The 24,453-nt window shown below is 46.6% G+C and overlaps 1 protein-coding gene, 1 long non-coding RNA gene and 4 other non-coding genes across 6 annotated transcripts; 5 read left to right on the top strand and 1 right to left on the bottom strand.

Moving 5' to 3' along the window:
• The first annotated feature begins 3,183 nt into the window (after positions 1–3,183).
• trnav-aac (transfer RNA valine (anticodon AAC)) lies at positions 3,184–3,256 on the top strand. Its single transcript has one exon. It is a non-coding gene; the product is annotated as a tRNA-Val (tRNA).
• Positions 3,257–4,040: 784 nt separating this feature from the next.
• LOC147228559 (uncharacterized) lies at positions 4,041–4,675 on the bottom strand. Its single transcript, XR_015106929.1, has 3 exons — positions 4,528–4,675; positions 4,312–4,410; positions 4,041–4,204 (listed from the first exon to the last, which is right to left on the bottom strand). It is a non-coding gene; the product is annotated as an uncharacterized LOC147228559 (long non-coding RNA).
• Positions 4,676–6,500: 1,825 nt separating this feature from the next.
• Positions 6,501–14,662, top strand: LOC147228560 (cell adhesion molecule 4-like). The gene is made up of 8 exons (XM_086156143.1): positions 6,501–6,578; positions 11,755–11,947; positions 12,365–12,715; positions 13,279–13,539; positions 13,783–14,040; positions 14,157–14,241; positions 14,325–14,385; positions 14,450–14,662. The coding sequence occupies exons 1-8, from the start codon at positions 6,501–6,503 to the stop codon at positions 14,660–14,662; spliced, it is 1,500 nt and encodes a 499-aa protein (XP_086012269.1).
• Positions 14,663–16,149: 1,487 nt separating this feature from the next.
• Positions 16,150–16,222, top strand: trnav-uac (transfer RNA valine (anticodon UAC)). Its single transcript has one exon. It is a non-coding gene; the product is annotated as a tRNA-Val (tRNA).
• A 2,177-nt stretch (positions 16,223–18,399) lies between these two features.
• trnav-cac (transfer RNA valine (anticodon CAC)) lies at positions 18,400–18,472 on the top strand. The gene has a single exon. It is a non-coding gene; the product is annotated as a tRNA-Val (tRNA).
• A 5,172-nt stretch (positions 18,473–23,644) lies between these two features.
• Positions 23,645–23,717, top strand: trnav-cac (transfer RNA valine (anticodon CAC)). Its single transcript has one exon. It is a non-coding gene; the product is annotated as a tRNA-Val (tRNA).
• Positions 23,718–24,453: the final 736 nt, after the last annotated feature.

Genomic DNA, 24,453 nt, shown 5'->3' on the forward strand with positions numbered 1-24,453 from the left:
AAAAATGTCCTAAATAGTAATTTAGGTTAATTGTATAGAAGTGTTGTGATATAAGTACCTCCATCCCTCCTGTTGACACATGGCAAGGCCCATGAGTAAAAATAAGAGCTGCTGTTTTAGATAATGATTTCGGTAGGATGGGTTTTTCATTTATCACCAAAATTCCACTGAGGTCTGTTGCTCCTCTCTTGAGCCAGGATGGTCTTTCAGCAGCTGATGCATTCTCCTGAGCATCCTTTAGTACGTCACTGTCAATTAATGATGGTGTGGAAGGTGTTTGTTTTGCTGCTTTCTTTGCTATTTTGTCAGCGAAGGTGACCAGTGGCCTGTTTTACCACAATGCCAGCATGTGTCCTCTTTCTGTCTATTTAGTTTTTTCTCACTTCCACTTGGATATTTAAATCTTCCTCTACTTCCTGTCTGGGGTCTTTGTTCTCTACGATTTCCTTGAAACATGACCAAATCTTCGTCATCATCATCTTCCATTACATAAACCGATGTTTCTTTTGTTGTTTGTAATTTCTCCGCATGTCTTGCATATGCCATAACACTTTCTACTGTTGCTGTTTCCCAATCGATCAGACGTTTCTTTACCCATGTACTTATTTTTGGATCATATCCTCTTAGCAGACCAAGCTTCAGGTGTTGTTGGTAGGGAGAGTCATTCAGCTCATTGAATTCTAATCCGCTATGGTTTCTAAATTTTCCTTCATACCGGAAATGAAACCGTGGAACGGTTTCTCCTGTTTCTTGTTTGCATGCTGCTAACTGTGCATGGGATGCAGTGGTCACATGCAGTGGTCTTGCTCTGTTTAATACTGCTTGTACAGCAGCCAGATAATCTCCAGCCATAGGACCATCTGTTGGATGTTGAAAGATGTCTTGTTGGAGATTTCTTCCTGTGTAATCACCTCTACATCTTGCCCATTTTAATTGAAAAACAAGTTTGAATATTTGTTCTAACTCCAATCCATTCAATCTATATGATTCAGCGAACTGGAAAACTGCATCTTGGAATGGTCCCCCAGCCACCCTCTGGTTTAGGCAGAGCTGCTGCAGCTTCTTTTGCCTCAGTATGTGACCATGGTCTGTGCACATACATGTGGGGGTGATCCGCATCGTGCGGATTTGGAACTTGTATCATAGGATACATTCCAGCCTCATCTACATTATAGCTTTTGTTAAGGTTCTTTCTCCGTGTGTTGTGTGGATGTGTTGGTTTTTCATTTAATTGTTCTTGCTCATTTTTGTGTATGTCCTCATATGCTGGCAGCTTCTTAAGATCAGGGTATAATGGCTCTGGAACCCCTCCCACTGCACCTTGTGGCATCTCCTGTGGCGGGAGTTGCTGCAGCACAGCTTTGACGACTGTTTCATTATCCTCCTTCTGTACAAACATAGTTTCTTTGCTCTGATCTTTAATTTGTTCTTTTTTCTTGTTTTGTATACTTTGTGTTCGTATAGTGGCTTGTTCTATCCAGTTTTCAACTTTTCTTACTTTGTCAAGTTTTTTGTTGCTGTTTTTCTCGTTTTTGCATTTTTCATGTTCATCCATAAGTTTGTCTCGTATTATTTTTAATGATGCCGATCTTAATTTTTCATCCCAATTTGTATTTTTTTTTCCATTTTCTTACATATTGTACATTATCTGGATCCAATCTGTGCATGTATTTCACATCCCCTTCCAGGTCTTGTTCATTTTTACTACTGGAAGAGTTTCCCATTTTACACTACAGGTTGTTGTGGTTAACGATCAGTCACAATGTTCACAGAGATCATCGACTGTCAAGCTTCTACAGAACCTGGTGTTCTGCGGACACAGCCGTCACTGCAAACCAACTTTCTCAATTTTAACCACGACCAAAAAAAAAACAAAAAAACAAAAATAAAAATCAAACTTACTTCAGAGACTGACTCTAATCAGTATAAAAATCTCTTTGAAGTAACAACACACACACACTCACACACACACCCCAGTGCACTCTGCTATACTTTCTTTAAGCGGACAAAAGTATAAACCGTATCTACTTTCTTTTAATGGACAAAAGCATAAACCATATCTACTTTCTTTAGCGGAAAGAAGTATAAACCATACTCAGTCTGATAATTTGGGGTTTCCTCCTCGGCCTCCTCGGTCCGTTCAGATCCCGTCAATCCAGCGATGGCAGGTGTGAGGAGGAAGTTCTAACCACCGGCCAGGTAGAGAATTCACTCTCCGGGTCTTTGTCTCAGATCACTAGATCTGGCCGTCGACGGGCTTCGGCGTGTCCTCCTCCACCGGCCACTTGTTGGATGTGTTGGGATCCGGGTCACGGCGCCAAGTTTTGTTAGAGAGAGATCCTAATTCGTGCCGGTCTAAGTTGAAGCCTGTAAAGAGGAGACCGAGGTTATCACAAGAAATAACACAGACAAGTGACTATTCTTTTGAGCTCTGCAGAGGGGGAGACTCAGCGCTCTTTGGAGGCAAGATCCAGAGAATCCCACCGAGTTCCTCCTTGCTCGGCCTTTTATCGTGTGAATGTGTGTTGGTGGTGTTGACAAGATCATATACAGGGAGAGGGTGATTCCTGTTTCCATTCAGGGGGGTAAGTTCCTTATCAGGGGGTAGGTTGCCATTTGCTTTGCAGTCATTTGGCAGACGCTTTCATCCGACGCGACATACAGTGGAGGTGCTGAGGATTGAACCCGGGACCTCATGCTTGCGCTCTACCACTGAGCTGCAACACCTTCATGCTTACTTGAATATACAATCATGGGTGCAGGTTCCTGTTTGAGGACAAAGGCCATTTGTGCTCACACGTCTGGCTGTCTTCATGTGAGTAGTGGAAATAACATCGCTATGAATATAGAGAGAAAACTCTAATAAACCACTCATCGCTAAAACAGTTCCTGACAGCGCTGATGTTTTTCTTGGATCACATCTGAACACAGCGGGACAACAAAGTCCGGTCCCGTGGTGGAGGCCGCAAAAACGGACACAACATTCTCCTACCTCTGCTCTTATAAGTTACCCTAAGTTCCTGTCTTTTCTGGACAAAAAGGGCTCACTGCAGCCCTTGTGACTCTGCTCTTTCACGTAACAAGCAGAGATACTGTCCACTATGCTGTCTGACAAGTCCAGCTGACCCTGATTCTCCATTTGCTTCTGAATAAAAAAATCACACGTGGACAAGACCTCTGCAGGTTTCTGTAGTGTAGTGGTTATCACGTTCGCCTAACACGCGAAAGGTCCCCGGTTCGAAACCGGGCGGAAACATTTTAAACTGTAACCAGGAGAAGTTGGCATTTTTTTGGTACCACTTTGGATCATCTGACTGAGTTTCCTCCACAAGTCAGAAGAAGAGGACCACTCACCTGAAGATATTAAGACTTTTCCTCTCAGGCTTCCCAGTCCACTGGGCACAGGTGTGCGATCATGTGACCACATTCAGCCAATCGAGCAGCTGCTCATCTCCACATTCCAGGAGCAGGTGAGTCGAGTTTGCAGCAGGAAGGAGAACCAGGCCTTTCAGCCAATCCTTTGATTCATCTCCAGCTCTGGGGTGTTTTCTCACCTCTGCTGGACACCAGTGGAATTACAGCTCCAAGCTCATCCTGACTTCTGTGCTCATCAAGGATCTTCCACAACTAACACCATGGTCAGGCAGAAAGGTGTCCATATGTGCACTTGGAACCAAGACACCTGAGGCCACGGTTCTTCGATCGACCTTGTGGTCGTGTTGTCGGACTTGAGGCTGCACATCCTGGACACTCGGTGAAGGGTAGGGCGGAGCTGATGACACTAGCTGTTGTTGTCCAATCATCTCGGACAGGGTCGGGAACCTTTTTGACTGAGAGCCAAAAAAAACACATATTTTAAAATCTGATCCTAAGAGAGCCATATGTATATTTTAATACCGAAAACAACTAAATGGAAGAGAAAGACCAACAATTTTAGAGTACAATAAGACTGAATTTATTTTGAACAACATACTTTGCTATAACAAAGTAACTTAATAACAAGAAAAGTGCCTATTATAACGCTACTAAACGTGACCGCAGGTTCGTCTTCATGTTTTCTAGGTGCGAGAACGACCGTCCATTGTCAATATTATAACAAGCAGCTGGTCTGCAGGCTGAAGTTTTTTTCTGTCCATTTGTGTTTACTTGCCAGCTCTGCTTATTTACCCACACGTCCGAAAACTTCAGGTCAGCAACTTCTGATCTAAATGGAAGAAGACCAACAATGTATGTTTAATAATAAGACTCTGTTAAAACATGTTGTTCAAAATAAATGAAAAGGTATTTATTAATAAGAAAAGTAGTTCTTACTATTAAAGCGACTTCTGGTGGTGCAGGGTTTTGCTAATGTCTTTGCAGTCTGGTTGATGGTGGTGAGGTTCAGCTTCATGCAGGCGTTTAGGCTTCCGTCTGTTAAGCGTGACCGCAAGTTGGTTTTGATGTGTTTTAGGTGTGAGAACGACCGCTCGCATGCATATGTAGATCCAAACACGGTCAATACCGTGCAAGCATAGTGGCAAGACTCACACGCTGCGGTGTTTTGTACGTGACGGGAAGCGCGTTCCAGGTTTTGACAATCAGCTGGTCTGCAGGCTGAGGTTTTTTCATGTCTGTCCATTTGTGTTTACTTGCCAGCTCTGCTTGCTCTCGTGCAAGTCTTTCCAAATCATCATTATCAGCAGAAGTTCAAAGACTCAAAGTCAGTGTTTAAATACCAAAACATCACATTTATTCACAAAATACTTTCATGACAAGCAATGGAGAAGGAGGAATTAAAAACCTAGTGTGTAAAACTGGACCGCACAGTTTTGAACAGTGTTCATACAAATAGAGATCTCACAGACACTAACTAAACTAAACTGACTAAAATGTAAATAAACAGTGCAGGAAATCACTCACCTGTGGATATTAAGATGTTTACTAGATGTTTACTGTCCACTGGACTCAGGAGATGGACATATAGATGTGCGATCAGGTGACCAGATCCAGCCAATCAGCGAGCAGCTGCTCATCTCCTGATTCCAGGCGCAGGTGAGTCTAGCCAATCATCTGGCGCCATCTAGTGGCGAGACGTGGCAACGACAGCTGATTGGCTCCGAGGTGCTCCAGATATATGGTTTTATTTCTACCACAGTCGAGCTTCACTCTTTAGCTTGCAGCTTTCTAGCAACCCTGTTGTGTCCCTTAGCTTAGTGCGTTAGCATGAAACCTTCTGTTACAAGAGTTAAAATGAAATACACAAAAGGTAATAAATCAAAAAAAAAAGAGTGTTTCCTCCCCATCGGGGAATCGAACGCTGGTTTTCCGCATGACAGGTGAAGATACTGTCCAGTAAACTAACATAGAGACACATTGACAGACTGTAAAAATCTCAAAAGATAACTTTTAACGGTTTGTTCCTCACTGACCCTTGTCCCTTCTGTTAGAATATTCTGTTATAATAATTGTGTTTACACACATTCATTGTATTTACTTATTTTGATTGTAGTCCTTGTGTGACGTGAGGACGCTCACGTCAAGCGAGGGACTTGCAAAATCCCCTACGTCAAATGATAGAATCTCCAACCTCACATCATTATTTCACTATCAATTTCAAAGACTGTAAAATGTAACTGCGAGACCCCATCATGTAAGGTGAAGGAATGCGCTACCCTGCTGTTCCAATGACACCCCGGGGATAATCGACTAAAGCCAGGGGTCGGAGGAAGTCATTATCAGGACTTCTTCCGACCCTTTTGGCCAAAAGGTATAAAATGAGCCTGATCCTTTGGATCGGAGCCAGAACTTCTTCATCTACACATTCGACTGGACGCGTCTCAGCGGGTGTCTGGAGGAGCCGAACGATCCTCGCAGGGTGACATTCATTCTGGCCCTGGATATCTCCTAAGTGTATTTTCCTGACTTTTGATAAACCATTCTTGCCTGATTAGTTCCTGGCCGTTGTGAAGTTTTTCCCTGAATGATAATCTGAACACACCGGGACAACAAAGTCCGGTCCCGTGGCAGGAGCCACAAAAACGGACAAAATATCAACCTGTGTTATTTTATTTTCCTTTTGTTTTTGTTTTTTTTGGGGGGTACATTTCCTGTCACAGTGTTTAGAACCTCCTCCCGCCTCTCCCGTTCCTTACTGACAACTAACTAAATAACTAACTGGTTAATAGTCCATCACACAAGTGATAGTAAAGTGTCCCCACAAACTGAGAGGAGAATTCGTCTTATCTCGAGTCAACGTTCATCATCGACCTATGAACTCCTCAGAGAAAAACAGCAAGAAAAGGAAGAAGCAGCTTCATTCAACTGGATGTGTGTTCGTACAAGTAGAGTTCACACAGGAAAGAGGAAACAGGGGTCACACACACAATTAAACAAACTTAAATGTAAATAAAAATGGCAGTAAATCCCTCACCTGTGTATATTAAGATGTTTCCTCCCCGTTTATGAATCGAACCCCGGTTTTCTGCGAAAGTGTCGATACTGTTCACTGGACTAATGACAAGATGGACACAGGTGTGCGATCGTGTGACCCGGCCCAGCCAATCAGCGAGCAGCTGCTCGTCTCCTCGTTCCAGATGTGGGTGAGTCCAGCCAATCGCCTGGCGCCATCTAGTGGCGAGACTTTGAGATGACACCTGATTGGCTCCGAGGTGCTCCTGACGGCAGACAACGGCAGACAACGATCCTCGCGGGGTGACATTCATTCTGGCCCGGGATATCTCCTAAGTGTATTTTCCTGACTTTGAATAAACCATTCTTGCTTGATTAGTTCCTGGCCGTTGTGACGTTTTTCCCTGAATGATAATCTGAACACACCGGGACAACAAAGTCCGGTCCCGTGGCAGGAGCCACAAAAACGGACAATACTTTCATGACAAGCAATGCAGAAGGACGAATTAAAAACCTAGTGTGTAAAACTGGACCGCACAGTTTTGAACAGTGCTCATACAAATAGAGATCTCACAGACACTAACTAAACTAAACTAACTAAAATGTAAATAAACAGTGCAGGAAATCACTCACCTGTGGATATTAAGATGTTTACTAGATGTTTACTGTCCACTGGACTCAGGAGATGGACACATATATGTGCGATCAGGTGACCAGATCCAGCCAATCAGCGAGCAGCTGCTCATCTCCTGATTCCAGGCGCAGGTGAATCTAGCCAATCATCTGGCACCATCTAGTGGCGAGACGTGGCAACGACAGCTGATTGGCTCCGAGGTGCTCCAGATATATGGCTTTATTTCTACCACAGTCGAGCTTCACTCTTTAGCTTGCAGCTTTCTAGCAACCCTGTTGTGTCCCTTAGCTTAGTGCGTTAGCATGAAACCTTCTGTTACAAGAGTTAAAATGAAATACACAAAAGGTAATAAATCAAAAAAAAGTCTTTCCTCCCCGTCGGGGAATCGAACGCTGGTTTTCCGCATGACAGGTGAAGATACTGTCCAGTAAACGAACATAGAGACACACTGACAGACTGTAAAAATCTCAAAAGATAACTTTTAACGGTTTGTTCCTCACTGACCCTTGTCCCTTCCAACTGCCTGCAACCTGTAAATAAAACGTGCATCCACTTCTTCAGTCTCTATGAATATTAGCGGTTTCATGAATTTAATTAAACCTTAGAATATCCATCTTCATTCAGTCGTGGATTCGACACACCTGAGCCAATCTGCCTCCTGAAATGAATCTTGCAAAGCTAAAAAGACCAAATCCTTGGATGCAACTTATCAATATATCTGGGAAATGCTTCCCTCTTCATCTCCATGACAAACATTGCAGAATTAGGAATTTAAAGGCCAGCCTGTAACCTTTGGCATGTTAGGAGAAAAGATTCAAGAGATTCAAAGCATTGATTGTGACACGTAGTGTAGAAACGGGTTTCCTTGCACGAAGAGTGTTTCCTCCTCGTCGAGGAGTGTTTCGCAGACAGGTGGAGATACTGTCCACGATACGAACGTGGGATGAAGATGATCTGAGAAGATCCAGCTGACCAGGATTCTCCTTTTAGTAGTAAATTGAGAAATTATCACTGCAATCCAGCAGGTTTCCGTAGTGTAGTGGTTATCACGTTCGCCTCACACGCGAAAGGTCCTCGGTTCGAAACCGGGCGGAAACATTTTAAGCTGTAGCCCGGAGAAGTTGGCATTTATTTTGGTCCCTTTTTGGATCATCTGACCCCGTTTCCTCCACAAGTCAGAAGAAGAGGAGCACTCACCTGTGGATATTAAGACTTTTCCTCCCAGGCTTCCCAGTCCGCTGGGCACAGGTGTGCGATCATGTGACCACATCCGGCCAATCAGCAAGCAGCTGCTCGTCTCCACATTCCAGGAGCAGGTGAGTCGAGTTTGCAGCAGGAAGGAGAACCAGGTGTTTCAGCCAATCTTCTGGCTTCATCTCCAGCTCTGGGGTGTTTTCTCACCTCTGCTGGACACCAGTGGAATTACAGCTCAGAGCTCATCCTGACTTCTGTGCTGGTCAAGATAAGGACAACTTTATTAATCCCGAAGAAAATTGTTGTGCCAGAGTTACAGAAAATATAACAGTAATAAATAATAAAAAGAAAAGGCAGAATTAGAAATAAAATAAACTATAAAGTGTCTCAGTGAAACTATGAAGTGTCTTAGTAACAAGTGAGGTAAGGAGTGCACAATAGTATGATCAAGGAAAAATTGTAGTGTAGCTGTTATGAAATGAAATATTGCACAGTTTTTGTTTTTTTTTAGGTTAAAGATAGGTTTTTATGGTTGCCGGCGGCTGAATGGAGAGGAATTAAAAAGTCTGATCGCCTCAGGGAGGAAAGACCTCCTGTGGCGTTCAGTGGAGCTCCTCGGTGGAATCAGTCTGCGGCTGAAAGAGCTCTGACAGGACGTCAGTGTCCATGCAGGGGGTGATGGACGTTGTCCATGATGCTGAGGAGCTTCCTCAGCATCCTCCTCTCTGACACCTGCACCACAGACTCCAGCTCCACTCCCAGGACAGATCCAGCTCTCCTGATGAGCTTGTTGAGTCTGTTAGCATCAGCTGTCTTGATCCTGCTGCCCAGAACACAACAGCGTAGAAGATGACGCCGGACACCACCGAGTGGTAGAACATCTGCAGCATGGACCTGCAGACGTTGAAAGATCTGAGCCTCCTGAGGAAGAACAGGCGGCTCTGACCCTTCTTGAAGATGGCGTTGGTGTTAACAGTTCAGTCCAGTTTACTGTCCAAGTGGACACCCAGGTACTTATAACTGTCCACAATGTCCACCTCTGTACCCCTGATGGTGACCGGGGTCGGATGGGTCCTCTGTTTCCTGAAATCCACCACCAGCTCCTTTGTCTTTGTGACACTGAGCTGGAGGTGGATTCAGTCCACATCATTCCACAAACCATGTCCACCAACCCTCTACCTTTTCCTGTCATAGTCCAGATATCAAAGTCCCTCCTCTCAGTCCCAAACTCTTTCCTTTCCTCTTCTCTCTCTGCTTCCGATGCTCATGTCAAAGTCAAACCAAATGGCTCCATTAGTTCATCAGGATGTATTTCGAGTTGTTTACGTGGAGAAACATATGAGCTGGAGGTGACGAGAGTTTCCTCTCCATCGGGGAAGCAAACTCCGCTCCTCCACGTAACAGGCAGAGATACTGTCCACTATGCTGTGGACAGTATGTGCAGTGGAATTACAGCTCCAAGCTCATCCTGACTTCTGTGCTGGTCACCGATTGTCCACAACTAACACCATGGTCAGGAATGAAGGTGTCCATATGTGCACTTGGAACCAAGACACCTGAGGCCACGGTTCTTCGATCGACCTTGTGGTCGTGTTGTCGGACTTGAGGCTGCACATCCTGGACACTCGGTGAAGGGTAGGGCAGAGCTGATAACACTAGCTGTTGTTGTCCAATCATCTAGAAGCTCACCCTGACCACCTGGAGCCTTTCTCAACTCCTCCCTGAAAACCATGCAACACTCCTCCCTTTTCAGCTTCCACCACTTTGTCCTTTTCATCTTCCTTGTCACCAGAGTCATCCTACAAACCACCATCCTATGCTGCCTGCTTACGCTCTCACCAACAACTATGTTGGAGTCACTGATCCCTTTCAGGTCACCTCGTCTACACAAGATGTAGTCTACCAACTGTTAAAATTCGCGCGAAGGCTCTTGTCACCCCGTGCATTGAGAGAAGGGAGCGCCTGCCCCGCACAGAAGCCTCCGCGGCCATTGTGGAAGCCGTTCAGGCGGCCGAAACCTGCCCCGATCCACCCGAGGCTACGGCCGGGTCGGTCAAAAGAAAAAGGTGCCACTTCTGCCCCTGGAAGAAAGACTGCAAGACAAAAGCTGTGTGCTGCACATGTGAGAAATACATCTGCAAAAAACATTCTCACCTTCACACATTCTGTCCTACATGTGCTAAATAGAGTTGATGTTGAAAATAGTTCACAAAGTCAAGCAACATTTTGTTGTTTTCTTGTGTTATGAGAGAAGTGTTTTTTTTTTTAATTCACTTACTAAAAAATATAAAAGAATAAACTGTTGACAAAAATGTTCCATATTGTTGACTGGTTTTTTTATTCCCTTTCTATATAATTAATTCAGAGATAATAACTTCAAATTCATATAATAGCAATAATAAACCTTAACGTTGTAAAAAAAACTGTTATGACAGTTGGTTTTTGGTTAAAAAAAAAAAAAGGTGGAATCATGTTTACTGGTGATCCTCTTTTTTTTAATGTGTAACAATAAATATGTCTCTGCATTCTGTCTCATAGTTGAATTGTACCGATGATGAAAATGACAGGCCTCGCTCATCTTTTTCAGAGGGTTTTCTTGAGACTGTTTCTCAGCCAGAAGGAGGAAGGAAGTTGAATTAAATGCAGCGTTGCCACCACCCCACCCTCAAACACACACTGAAGACACTTCTTTCTCACAGGTTCTTCCAGGCTAATATGAGACTGGTGTCTCTGGGTCATCTGCCGGAGCGGCGATGAGTCCGACCGAAGCGCTGAGTGGACTCGTGGTCCTGCTCCTGTCCCTCCAAGGTACCGAACTTCTCCTTTCTATTTCGTGAAGCATCACACGGCGACTGACGGAAATCGCGACAGAGATGCACCTTTGTATCTGGATACCGTCCTGTTATTTCTACATTCGCCGTTTGTTTTTTGAGGAGATTTCAAGGATCGCCAAAGTGTAGAAAGTCGCCAGAGAACCGCCGAGAGTCCTCTCTCTTCAGATAACTCGGTGTTCCCGTCCCAGTTGGAGCCTGAGGTTCTGCCGCCGTCATTTCTGACCGAGCGTGCTCCTCGCCCATGCTCCTGAAGACACTTCTCGCGTCTCGAAGATCTTCCGTTCGGTCCAGTTCTAACAGACCTTTGAGAGTTTTTCGGCTTGAACATAGCGAACCATCTCGGCTCGGTCCGACCCAAAGCTCAATTTCCCCGTCTCGTGTCGGCACGTTTGAACCGAAGGGACTCAGTCAGGCGGCAGACGAGCGTCACGCAGCCTCACGCTGGATCAAAATGATCTTCCTGCGATAAAAATGCAAAGGTATTCATTGTTAAATTGTTCAAAGTTTTTCCTTCCTGTTTCCCCCCTTGATGTTGCAGTGTCTCCTTCCTACACTGAGTGGGAGGTGAAGTACAGATCCATGAGACTCTGCACACTGACAGGATTCAGTGAAGAGATAAGATGCATCTTCAACTACCCGTCATATTCAGACAGATTGCAAAAAAGATCGAATAAGTTACACAGGACACTGTGGTTCACTGAGCAGAGAGACGGCCCACCAGTGGACCTGACAACAGAGCCTGAGTACGCAGGCCGGGTGAAGAATCAGTGTGGATACAAGTGGTGCACTCTGACAATCTCCAACCTGAGAGAGAGCGACGCTGCCACCTACAAATTCGGAATCATCACTGACCTGGATAATTACACCGGATCCCCCGGGGTCACTCTGGAAGTCAAGAGTAAGACCCCAGCAGCAACGTTTGTCTGACTAGACGTTTCCATCACACACAAATTTCAAACAAAAAAAGAAAAAAATATTCCTTTTGTGTGAAGTTAGATTTGAATGAAATATCTTTCCTGTCTTTCGTCCCTCCAGGCCTCAGGATCGAAAAATACAGTAATTACATGAGATGTGTCGACGGCTGTGGAACGACGAGGCTTACATATAGCTGGTTTAGAAATGGAGGGAAAATCAAAGGACAAAGTTCTGATTATTATTATTATTCCAAAGAAACTTCTGCAAACAGTGTGTCTTGTGCCATACAAGGATACGAGCGCCATCCCTCCCCTGCAGTGTGTGAGTCCCCTCTTTGTTAGCATCTCTCTTCTATTATTCTGATCTCTTTGTGACTCTGCTTGGAAATGTTCTCTCTCAGGTGTGAAGGGTTCTGTGTGCAACATGGTGACCTACACCCACAGAGACATCTGCGCCCCCAAGGGCTCGGCCGTGGACATCTCCTGCAGCTACACCGGTCCAGGGACAGTTTCGTCCACGTTCTGGTTCCGCACTAAAGGGAAGGATCGGAGGCCTCCCTCACAGCCTGAAGACATCAGGAAAAAGGCAAACTACATCGGACGTGTTGAGGTGGACGGTTCAGGGAACGGACGCTCCACACTGAGAATCAGCGACCTGAGCGAGAGCGATTCAGCAGAGTATCACTTCAGACTTGAGGGGACAGGCTTTCTATGGAAGAACGAGTTACCTGCGACAACGCTGACCGTTACAGGTGCTGAAGAACTTTCACCGCTTCCAGACTTTGGTTCACAGCAAAGGTCGAACTCAGATTTCAACTGTATTCTGAGAGGAACATCCTCTCCCTCATAACTCTTCTCCTTCTCTTCTAAACCCATCGCTTTAGAAAGCATCGGCTGCTTCTTTACGATGACATTATTCCCCGCTCTCTCTTTGGTATCCAGCTCTGCAGGTTCAGGTCAGGAGGACAAACAACGATAAGAACATGGTGGAAGTGGAGCTGTTGTGTCACAGCAGCTGCAGCTCAGTGGGTCGTTTTTCCTACATCTGGATGCTGAACGGAAGTGAGATCCCCTCCCAGAAGAAGGATCACCTGAAGGTCCATTTGAGTCCCGCAGAGTTTGTCTCCTGTGCTTTGGAAGGACATCTTCAGCACCCATCTCCGCCGCTGTGTGAGTTTTCCTTCATTCTTATTGGAAAACCAAACAACCTGAAGAGTCCAGCCTGAAGCCGTCATCCTGCCGTCCACTTGCAGGGGAAAGTTAAACATGCTGACTTGTAACTGCATGTCTTTTGTTTCCACATCTTCACCCCCAGATGCTCTGGATGTCCCCCGGGTGTCGTTCAGTGCTGCTGACATCCTGGAGGGCAGCTCAGTGCCTCTGACCTGCCTTAGCGCTCTGGGGGAGACAGTGAAGTACCTCTGGTACAAGATTGGAAGGGAAAACACCACGGTGGGCGCAGAAAGACAACTCCTCCTCAGTCCAGTTCGGAGCTCAGACTCCGGGAAGTATTACTGCACCGTTGAAAATGTGCCGGGGTTGAAGTCGTCTGAGGCCGTCCACATCGATGTGAAATGTGAGTCACAGAGGTTATTTGACAAAACTACATCCATTAAAGTCTGTCCCTCGTAAACTTGTTGCCGCTCAGGTCATGTGGGTAAACAGGCACGTCTTCAAACATCACCGCCCACATACTTCACATGTCTGCTTTACGTTGGTCAGCAATCCGGAGGGTTCGGCAGATGGGACGCTCCTCGTGCAGAACTCGTTCCTGCTCGGCAATATGGAATAACCTTCTTTGACAAACGTTCTCTCCCAGACGCTCCAAGGCTCCCCGTGGTGTCGATAAGCCCGGCGAACACCGTGATGGAGGGCAGCTCAGTCGACCTGAGCTGCAACAGTGATGCAAACCCAGAAGCCACGTACGTTTGGCAGAAGGAGAACGTTTCTCTTCCAGTCGCCGGAGGGCTCCTCACCATCACTGAGGTTCTAGTTGAAGACAGTGGGAACTACAGCTGTCAGGTGGAGAACACAAGAGGGCGCCACCAGGCTACCGTACATCTCCTTGTCAAGGCCAGTAAGTCGTGGCTGTTTGACGTCGTCTCTCTTCATCTTTGTCTGTGAAGAGTTCGGGAGGAACAGTCCAGTTGTCAGTGATCCGAAATGTCCTTTCGGTGTCTCTCCATTTCCCAGATTCAATGAAAGCGGTGGCAGGCGGATCAATCCCTGCACTTTTCTTTCTGGTCCTGGTTTTGCTCCTGGTCACCCTGTTTCTCAGGTAAGTGCCTGAAGGTTGACACCCAAAGACTTTCCCTTGAGTTTAACATGAGTACTCAAGATCTGGTCTTTCCTGCCTCCCAGAAAAAAGATGTTCTCCAAACAACCGTCTGGGCATCGAGTGGAACCGGACGGGGAAGCAGAGGTGAGGAACCAGATCTTCCTCAAACCTCCTTGACCAGCAGACTGAAGCCCCTCCGTCTCCTCAGGAACACCTGTACCAGAACTCCTCGGCCGGAGCAGGAGCAACGGCAGCAGGGCCGGACGGTAACCTTGCATACTCCACTGTGACCTTCAAGAAAAGCCATGATAAACCCGTCTACTCCATCGTCCTTCGAACCAAAGGCCTCGGCCTGAGCGGTGAGGATGAAGAGAAGGAAAGGGATTACATGGAGTACAGTGCTATCAATTCTCCAGGGTGAGTCCTGGAGATTCTCCCAGGACCCCCTCTGTTGCCGAGAGCCTGCTTTTCATTGGTGGTTGCTATGGTAACGCCAACAGCTTTTAGAACGCAGACCTTCCCCCTCATGTCGTAAGTGCGCCGCTGCTGTGCGATAAAGGCCAAAGTCTGTCGGGCCATGGAGGGTTTGTCACAACCAGGGACTTTGTCTAAAACTGTAAGATCTTTTACTTTTGACACTTCCATGAAGCTCTTGCAGGACATTGTTAATCCCCTGCATGAAACCTGCGAGCAGTAGGCGGGTCCTCCGAGCAGCGTCCGGGGAGCAGCCGTGGATTCGCTGCCTTGCTCACCGACTCTCCGGCAGGCCAGAAGAAGAACGGGAATCCACCCATTCAACTGCTTTCTTTGTTGCTCCTTCCTACAACCCATCCATCATCTACCGCTTATCCTGCCCTCACTATTTTAAAATAAAGAGCATTTCAAACTCACTGAACAAGTGACTAATGTGTCACTTATTTCCTACTTCAGCCCATCAATAAATTACTATTAACATCCATCCATCTTCCCTCGTTTAGCCGGAATCGGGTGGCAGGGGCAGCAGCCGGAGCAGTGAGGCCAAGACCTCCCTCTCCCCCGCCATATGGTCCAGCTCCTTTTGGGGACCCCAAGACGTTCCCAGGCCAGCCTGGAGACATGGTCTCTCCAGTGTGTCCTGGCTCTTCCCCAAGATGGACATGCCTGGAAAACCTCCCCTGCGAGGTGTCCAGGAGTCCCCGCATCTGACTCCTCTCCTCTACTTCGAGCTCCTCCCAGATGACCCAACTTCTCACCCCGTCTCTAAGGGAGAGTCTGGCCACCCTGCGGAGGAAAGTCCCTTCGTCCGCTTCTTTCATCTCGTTCTTTAGGTCACCACCCACAGCTCGTGACCATAGGTGAGGGTGGGAATGTAGATGGACCAGTAAATTGAGAGCTTCGCCTTTTGGCTCAGCTCCCTCTTCACCACGACAGACCGGTACAGAGTCCGCATTGTTACAGAAAGGTGTCCATATGTGATAACACTAGCTGTTGTTGTCCAATCATCTAGAAGCTCTCCCTGACCACCCAGAGCCTTTCTCAACTCCTCCCTTTTCAGCTTCCACCACTTTGTCCTCTGCTCTGCCTTTGTCCTCTTCATCTTCCTTGTCACCAGAGTCATCCTACAAACCACCATCCTATGCTGCCTGCTTACACTCTCACCTACAACTACTCTGCAGTCACTGATCTCTTTCAGGTCACCTCGTCTGTACAAGATGTAGTCTACCTAAGTGCTCCTACCTCTGCTCTTATAAGTTACCCTAAGTTCCTGTCTTTTCTGGAAATAAAGGGCTCACTGCAGCCCTTGTGAACTCCGTTCTTCCACGTGACAAGCAGAGATACTGTCCACTATGCTGTCTGACAAGTCCAGCTGACCCTGATTCTCCATTCCCTTCTGAATTAAGAAATCAGATGTGGACAAGGCACCTGCAGGTTTCCGTAGTGTAGTGGTTATCACATTCGCCTTACACGCGAAAGGTCCTCGGTTCAAATCCGGGCGGAGGCATTTTAAGCTGTGGCCCGGAGAAGTTGGCATTTTTTGGTACCACTTTGGATCATCCGACCCTGTTTCCTCCACAAGTCAGAAGAAGAGGAGCACTCACCTGTAGATATTAGGACTTTTCCTCTCAGGCTTCCCAGTCCACTGGGCACAGGTGTGCGATCATGTGACCACATCTGGCCAATCAGCAAGCAGCTGCTCGTCTCCTCATTCCAGGAGCAGGTGAGTCGAGTTTGCAGCAGGAAGGAGAACCAGGCGTTTCAGCCAATCTTCTGGCTTCATCTCCAGCTCTGGGGTGTTTTCTCACCTCTGCTGGACACCAGTGGAATTACAGCTCCAAGCTCATCCTGACTTCTGTGCTCATCAAGGATCTTCCACAACTAACACCATGGTCAGGCAGAAAGTTGTCCATATGTGCACTTGGAACCAAGACACCTGAGGCCACGGTTCTTCGATCGACCTTGTGGTCGTGTTGTCGGACTTGAGGCTGCACATCCTGGACACTCGGTGAAGGGTAGGGCGGAGCTGATGACACTAGCTGTTGTTGTCCAATCATCTCGGACAGGGTCGGGAACCTTTTTGACTGAGAGCCAAAAAAAACACATATTTTAAAATCTGATCCTAAGAGAGCCATATGTATATTTTAATACCGAAAACAGCTAAATGGAAGAGAAAGACCAACAATTTTAGAGTACAATAAGACTGAATTTATTTTGAACAACATACTTTGCTATAACAAAGTAACTTAATAACAAGAAAAGTGCTTCTTAATTATAATGCGACTAAACGTGACCGCAGGTTCGTCTTCATGTTTTCTAGGTGTGAGAACGACCGTCCATTGTCAATATTATAACAATCAGCTGGTCTGCAGGCTGAAGTTTTTTTCTGTCCATTTGTGTTTACTTGCCAGCTCTGCTTGCTCTCGCGCAAGTCTTTCCAAATCATCATTATCAGCAGAAGTTCAAAGACTCAAAGTCAGTGTTTAAATACCAAAACATCACATTTATTCACAAAATACTTTCATGACAAGCAATGCAGAAGGAGGAATTAAAAACCTAGTGTGTAAAACTGGACCGCACAGTTTTGAACAGTGTTCATACAAATAGAGATCTCACAGACACTAACTAAACTAAACTAACTAAAATGTAAATAAACAGTGCAGGAAATCACTCACCTGTGGATATTAAGATGTTTACTAGATGTTTACTGTCCACTGGACTCAGGAGATGGACACATATATGTGCGATCAGGTGACCAGATCCAGCCAATCAGCGAGCAGCTGCTCATCGCCTGATTCCAGACGCAGGTGAGTCTAGCCAATCATCTGGCGCCATCTAGTGGCGAGACTTTGCAATGACAGCTGATTGGCTCCGAGGTGCTCCAGATATATGGCTTTATTTCTACCACAATCTCGCTTTACTCTTTAGCTTGCAGCTTTCTAGCAACCCTGTTGTGTCCCTTAGCTTAGTGCGTTAGCATGAAACCCTCTGTTACAAGAGTTAAAATGAAATACACAAAAGGTAATAAATCAAAAAAAGAGTGTTTCCTCCCCGTCGGGGAATCGAACACCGGTTTTTTCCGCATGACAGGTGAAGATACTGTCCAGTAAACTAACATAGAGACACATTGACAGACTGTAAAAATCTCAAAAGATAACTTTTAACAGTTTGTTCCTCACTGACCCTTGTCCCTTCCAACTGCCTGCAACCTGTAAATAAAACGTGCATCCACTTCTTCAGTCTCTATGAATGTTAGCGGTTTAATGAATTCACTTAAACCTTAAAATATCCATCTTCATTCAGTGGATTCGACACACCTGAGCCAATCTGCCTCCTGAAATGAATCTTGCAAAGCTAAAAAGACCAAATCCTTGGATGCAACTTATCAATATATCTGGGAAATGCTTCCCTCTTCATCTCCATGACAAATATTTCAGAATTAGGAATTTAAAGGCCAGCCTGTAACCTTTGGCATGTTAGGAGAAAAGATTCAAGAGATTCAAAGCATTGATTGTGACACTTCCTTGCACGAAGAGTGTTTCCTCCTCGTCGAGGAGTGTTTCGCAGACAGGTGGAGATACTGTCCACGATACGAACGTGGGATGAAGATGATCTGAGAAGATCCAACTAACCAGGATTCTCCTTTTAGTACTAAATTGAGAAATTATCACAGCAATCCAGCAGGTTTCCGTAGTGTAGTGGTTATCACGTTCGCCTCACACGCGAAAGGTCCTCGGTTCGAAACCGGGCGGAAACATTTTAAGCTGTAGCCCGGAGAAGTTGGCATTTTCTTGGTACCACTTTGGATCATCTGACCCTGTTTCCTCCACAAGTCAGAAGAAGAGGAGCACTCACCTGTGGATATTAAGACTTTTCCTCTCAGGCTTCCCAGTCCACTGGGCACAGGTGTGCGATCATGTGACCACATTCAGCCAATCGAGCAGCTGCTCATCTCCACATTCCAGGAGCAGGTGAGTCGAGTTTGCAGCAGGAAGGAGAACCAGGCGTTTCAGCCAATCTTCTGGCTTCATCTCCAGCTCTGGGGTGTTTTCTCACCTCTGCTGGACACCAGTGGAATTCCAGCTCAGGGCTCATCCTGACTTCTGTGCTGGTCAAGATAAGAACAACTTTATTAATCCCGAAGGAAATTGTTGTGCCAGAGTTACAGAAAATATAACAGTAATAAATAATAAAAAGAAAAGGCAGAATTAGAAATAAAATAAACTATAAACTATAGAGTGTCTCAGTGAAACTATGAAGTGTCTTCATAACAAGTGAGGTAAGGAGTGCACAATAGTATGATAAAGGAAAAATTGTAGTGTAGCTGTTATGAAATGAAATATTGCACAGTTTTTGTTTTTTTTAGGTTAAAGATAGGTTTTTATGGTTGCTGGCGGCGGAATGGAGAGGAATTAAAAAGTCTGATCGCCTCAGGGAGGAAAGACCTCCTGTGGCGTTCAGTGGAGCTCCTCGGTGGAATCAGTCTACGGCTGAAAGAGCTCTGACAGGACGTCAGTGTCCATGCAGGGGGTGATGGACGTTGTCCATGATGCTGAGGAGCTTCCTCAGCATCCTCCTCTCTGACACCTGCACCACAGACTCCAGCTCCACTCCCAGGACAGATCCAGCTCTCCTGATGAGCTTGTTGAGTCTGTTAGCATCAGCTGTCTTGATCCTGCTGCCCAGAACACAACAGCGTAGAAGATGACGCCGGACACCACCGAGTGGTAGAACATCTGCAGCATGGACCTGCAGACGTTGAAAGATCTGAGCCTCCTGAGGAAGAACAGGCGGCTCTGACCCTTCTTGAAGATGGCGTTGGTGTTAACAGTTCAGTCCGGTTTACTGTCCAAGTGGACACCCAGGTACTTATAACTGTCCACAATGTCCACCTCTGTACCCCTGATGGTGACCGGGGTCGGATGGGTCCTCTGTTTCCTGAAATCCACCACCAGCTCCTTTGTCTTTGTGACACTGAGCTGGAGGTGGTTCAGTCCACATCATTCCACAAACCATGTCCACCAACTCTCTACCTTTTCCTGTCATAGTCCAGATATCAAAGTTCCTCCTCTCAGTCCCAAACTCTTGCCTTTCCTCTTCTCTCTCTGCTTCCGATGCTCATGTCAAAGTCAAACCAAATGGCTCCATTAGTTCATCAGGATGTATTTCGAGTTGTTTACGTGGAGAAACATATGAGCTGGAGGTGACGAGAGTTTCCTCTCCATCGGGGAAGCAAACTCCGCTCCTCCACGTAACAGGCAGAGATACTGTCCACTCTGCTGTTGACGTCTTTCCTACCTGAGGCGATCAGACTTTTTAATTCCTCTCCATTCAGCCGCCGGCAACCATAAAAACCTATCTTTAACCTAAAAACAAACAAAAATGTGCAATATCTCATTTCTGTGCAATATTCAGAAACTGTACAATATTTCATCTCATCTCATAACAGCTACACTACAATGTTCCCTTCTATCATACTATTGTGCACTCCTTACCTCACTTGTTACTAAGACACTTATAGTTTTATCACTGCTTACTAAGACACTTTATAGTTTCACTGATACACTTTCTGGTTTATAGTTTATTTTTATTTCTAATTCTGCCTTTCTTTTATTATTTATTACTGTTATATTTTCTGTAACTCTGGCACTGCAATTTCCTTCTGGATTAATAAAGTTGTTCTTATTCTTATTCTTATTCTTATTCTTATATCCTGGACACTCGGTGAAGGGTAGGGCGGAGCTGATAACACTAGCTGTTGTTGTCTAATCATCTAGAAGCTCACCCTGACCACCCAGACCCTTTCTCAACTGCTCCCTTTTCAGCTTCCACCACTTTGTCCTCTGCTGTCTTTGTCCTCTTCATCTTCCTTGTCACCAGAGTCATCCTACAAACCACCATCCTATGCTGCCTGCTTACAGTCCCACCAACAACTACTCTGCAGTCACCGATCTCTTTCAGGTCACCTTGTCTATACAAGATGTAGTCTACCCACATTCTCCTACCTCTGCTCTTATAAGTTACCCTAAGTTCCTGTCTTTTCTGGACAAAAAGGGCTCACCACAGCCCTTGTGAACTCTGCTCTTTCACGTAACAGGCAGAGATACTTTCCACTCTGCTGTCTGACAAGTCCAGCTGACCCTGATTCTCCATTCCCTTCTGAATTAACATCTCAGATGTAGAGACCAAACCTGCAGGTTTCCGTAGTGTAGTGGTTATCACGTTCGACAGGAGGGGGTGGAGAGAGTCCCAGTGGGGGGCAGGAGGGCTGAGGTGTAAACGAGACATCATCCAGGGGAGCAGAAGAGGTGCGTGGGGGAGGGGGAAAGCTCCTTAAAGTGAGGGGTGAGGGCGCAGGGGAAGGAAAGTCCTGAGAGGAGCTGGGGGGAGGGTGGGCGGAGGCACCTTCATCAAATCTGTTAAAAAACAGGTTTAGTTCGTTTGCCTCCTACAAGTCTCCTTCCATCATCTGGCTTGCTTGTTTTCCATGGCCAGTGATGGTTTTCAACCCACTCCACACCTCCCTCATGTTGTTCTGCTGGAGTTTGCTCTCCAGCTTCCTCCTGAAACTGTCCTTTCCCTCTGCAATCTTCTCCCTCAGCTCAGTCTGCACCTTCTTCAGTTCCTCTTTGTCTCCACTTCTGAATGCCGCCTTCTTCCTGTTCAGCATGTCTTTAATGTCCTTAGTCACCCAGGGTTTGTTGTTTGAGAAACAACGCACAGTCTTGGTGGGGATGATGTTGTCCGTGCAGAAGTTGACATAGTCAGTTATACAGTCGGAGAGTCTTCTGATGTCGTCTCCCTGGTCCTCGCAGAGCACATCCAAGTCCGTCGTCTCGAAGCATCCCTGAAGAGTCAGTTCTGCCTCCTGTGACCAATGCTCCCGTAGGCTACGACTTTGCGACTGGGAAGGGCGTGATTCGGAGGAATACCCCCCCACAACAGGTGTTGTGCTATTGGACTTCTTTGCTCATCACAGATTGTCCATAACCAACACCATGGTCAGGCATGAAGGTGTCCATATGTGCACTAGACAAGTCCAGCTGACCCTGATTCTCCATTCCCTTCTGAATTAAGAAATCACATGTGGACAATGCACCTGCAGGTTTCCGTAGTGTAGTGGTTATCACGTTTCCTCTCCGTCGGGGAAGCAAACTCCGCTCCTCCATGTAACAGGCAGAGATACTGTCCACTATGCTGTGGACAGTACGTGCAGTGGAATTACAGCTCCAAGCTCATCCTGACTTCTGTGCTGGTCACCGATTGTCCACAACTAACACCATGGTCAGGAATGAAGGTGTCCATATTTGCACTTGGAACCAAGACACCTGAGGCCACGGTTCTTCGATCGACCTTGTGGTCGTGTTGTCGGACTTGAGGCTGCACATCCTGGACACTCGGTGAAGGGTAGGGCGGAGCTGATGACACTAGCTGTTGTTGTCCAATCATCTAGAAGCTCACCCTGACCACCTGGAGCCTTTCTCAACTCCTCCCTGAAAACCATGCAACACTCCTCCCTTTTCAGCTTCCACCACTTTGTCCTCTTCATCTTCCTTGTCACCAGAGTCATCCTACAAACCACCATCCTATGCTGCCTGCTTACGCTCTCACCAACAACTATGTTGGAGTCACTGATCCCTTTCAGGTCACCTCTTCTACACAAGATGTAGTCTACCAACTGTTAAAATTCGCGCGAGATTCACACACGGGAACCCATCACGTGATGGCAAAAGTGCACCCAACTTTGTATTTTTCCACTAACACCCCCAATGCACGAGCAATGACGAATCCCAGAAGGCCTGGAGGCCCAGTTCATGACACGGCCTGGTACCTAGATGACCTCTTCTAAAGGCTGTGAAAAACAACTCCATATGAGGAAGAAACCTGGACCATCCAGATAGTGGTATAAATCACGGCCACTCCCTGAGGTCGGGGCTGAAATCTCCTCATCTGCACATCCGACTGGACGCACCTCAGCGGACGTCTAGAGAGGGTGAACAATCCCCTCGGGGTGACGTTCATTTCGGCCCGGGAATTCACGTAAGAGTATTTCTTGACCTCTAATAAACCATGTTAGAGAGAGATCCTAATTCGTGCCGGTCTAAGTTGAAGCCTGTAAAGAGGAGACCGAGGTTATCGCAAGAAATAACACAGACAAGTGACTATTCTTTTGAGCTCTGCAGAGGGGGAGACTCAGCGCTCTTTGGAGGCAAGATCCAGAGAATCCCACCGAGTTCCTCCTTGCTCGGCCTTTTATCGTGTGAATGTGTATCGGTGGTGTTGACAAGATCATATACAGGGAGAGGGTGATTCCTGTTTCCATTCAGGGGGGTAAGTTCCTTATCAGGGGGTAGGTTGCCATTTGCTTTGCAGTCATTTGGCAGACGCTTTCATCCGACGCGACATACAGTGGAGGTGCTGAGGATTGAACCCGGGACCTCATGCTTGCGCTCTACCACTGAGCTGCAACGCCTTCATGCTTCCTTGAATATACAATCATGGGTGCAGGTTCCTGTTTGAGGACAAAGGCCATTTGTGCTCACACGTCTGGCTGTCTTCATGTGAGTAGTGGAAATAACATCGCTATGAATATAGAGAGAAAACTCTAACAAACCACTCATCGCTAAAACAGTTCCTGACAGCGCTGATGTTTTTCTTGGATCACATCTGAACACACCGGGACAACAAAGTCCGGTCCCGTGGTGGAGGATACAAAAACGGATACAACATTCTCCTACCTCTGCTCTTATAAGTAACCCTAAGTTCCTGTCTTTTCTGGACAAAAAGGGCTCACTGCAGCCCTTGTGACTCTGCTCTTTCACGTGACAAGCAGAGATACTGTCCACTCTGCTGTCTGACAAGTCCAGCTGACCATGATTCTCCATTCCTTTCAGAATTAACACATCAGATGTGGACAAGGCTCATGCAGGTTTCCGTAGTGTAGTGGTTATCACGTTCGCCTCACACGCGAAAGGTCCCCGGTTCGAAACCGGGCGGAAACATTTTAAACTGTAACCAGGAGAAGTTGGCATTTTTTTGGTACCACTTTGGATCATCTGACTGAGTTTCCTCCACAAGTCAGAAGAAGAGGAGCACTCACCTGAAGATATTAAGACTTTTCCTCTCAGGCTTCCCAGTCCACTGGGCACAGTTGTGCGATCATGTGACCACATTCAGCCAATCGAGCAGCTGCTCGTCTCCACATTCCAGGAGCAGGTGAGTCGAGTTTGCAGCAGGAAGGAAAACCAGGCGTTTCAGACAATCCTTTGCTTCATCTCCAGCTCTGAGGTGTTTTCTCACCTCTGCTGGACACCAGTGGAATTACAGCTCCAAGCTCATCCTGAATGACCAACAAGTATCCAGCTTTGTATGCAGACCCCCATGAAGAAGAAAATCACTGGACCCAACTGTCCTTTGCCCGGACACGGGTAACCAGGGCCCCTCAGGAAGGGCCAAGGAGGCTGGGTTCTGTTTAAACCGGATGGTAACCGGAGCAGGGGACCTTGGCGATCTGATCCTCGGCTGCAGACGCTGTCTCTTGGTATGACTCTTGTATGCAGACCCCCATGAAGAAGAAAATCATTGGACCCAACTTTCCTTTGCCCGGACACGGGTTACCGGGGCCCCTTCCATCACAGAGCCAGGCAAGGGGACGCTCTGCGCTCATCCTGACTTCTGCGCTCGTCAAGGATCTTCCACAACGAACACCATGGTCAGGCAGAAAGGTGTCCATATGTG

The sequence above is a fragment of the Fistularia commersonii genome, chromosome 12, assembly GCF_037954325.1.
Source record: "Fistularia commersonii isolate RoL2024-O1a breed Wild chromosome 12, RoL_Fcom_v1.0, whole genome shotgun sequence".
Taxonomy (NCBI): domain Eukaryota; kingdom Metazoa; phylum Chordata; class Actinopteri; order Syngnathiformes; family Fistulariidae; genus Fistularia; species Fistularia commersonii.

Excerpts from the sequence above, each read along its gene's own strand:
- LOC147228560 (XM_086156143.1), top strand. The coding sequence starts at position 6,501 with ATGGACACAGGTGTGCGATCGTGTGACCCGGCCCAGCCAATCAGCGAG. Across the intron at positions 14,242-14,324 it reads CTGGTCACCCTGTTTCTCAG|AAAAAAGATGTTCTCCAAAC; the intron begins GTAAGTGCCTGA and ends CCTGCCTCCCAG. Across the intron at positions 14,386-14,449 it reads AACCGGACGGGGAAGCAGAG|GAACACCTGTACCAGAACTC; the intron begins GTGAGGAACCAG and ends CCGTCTCCTCAG.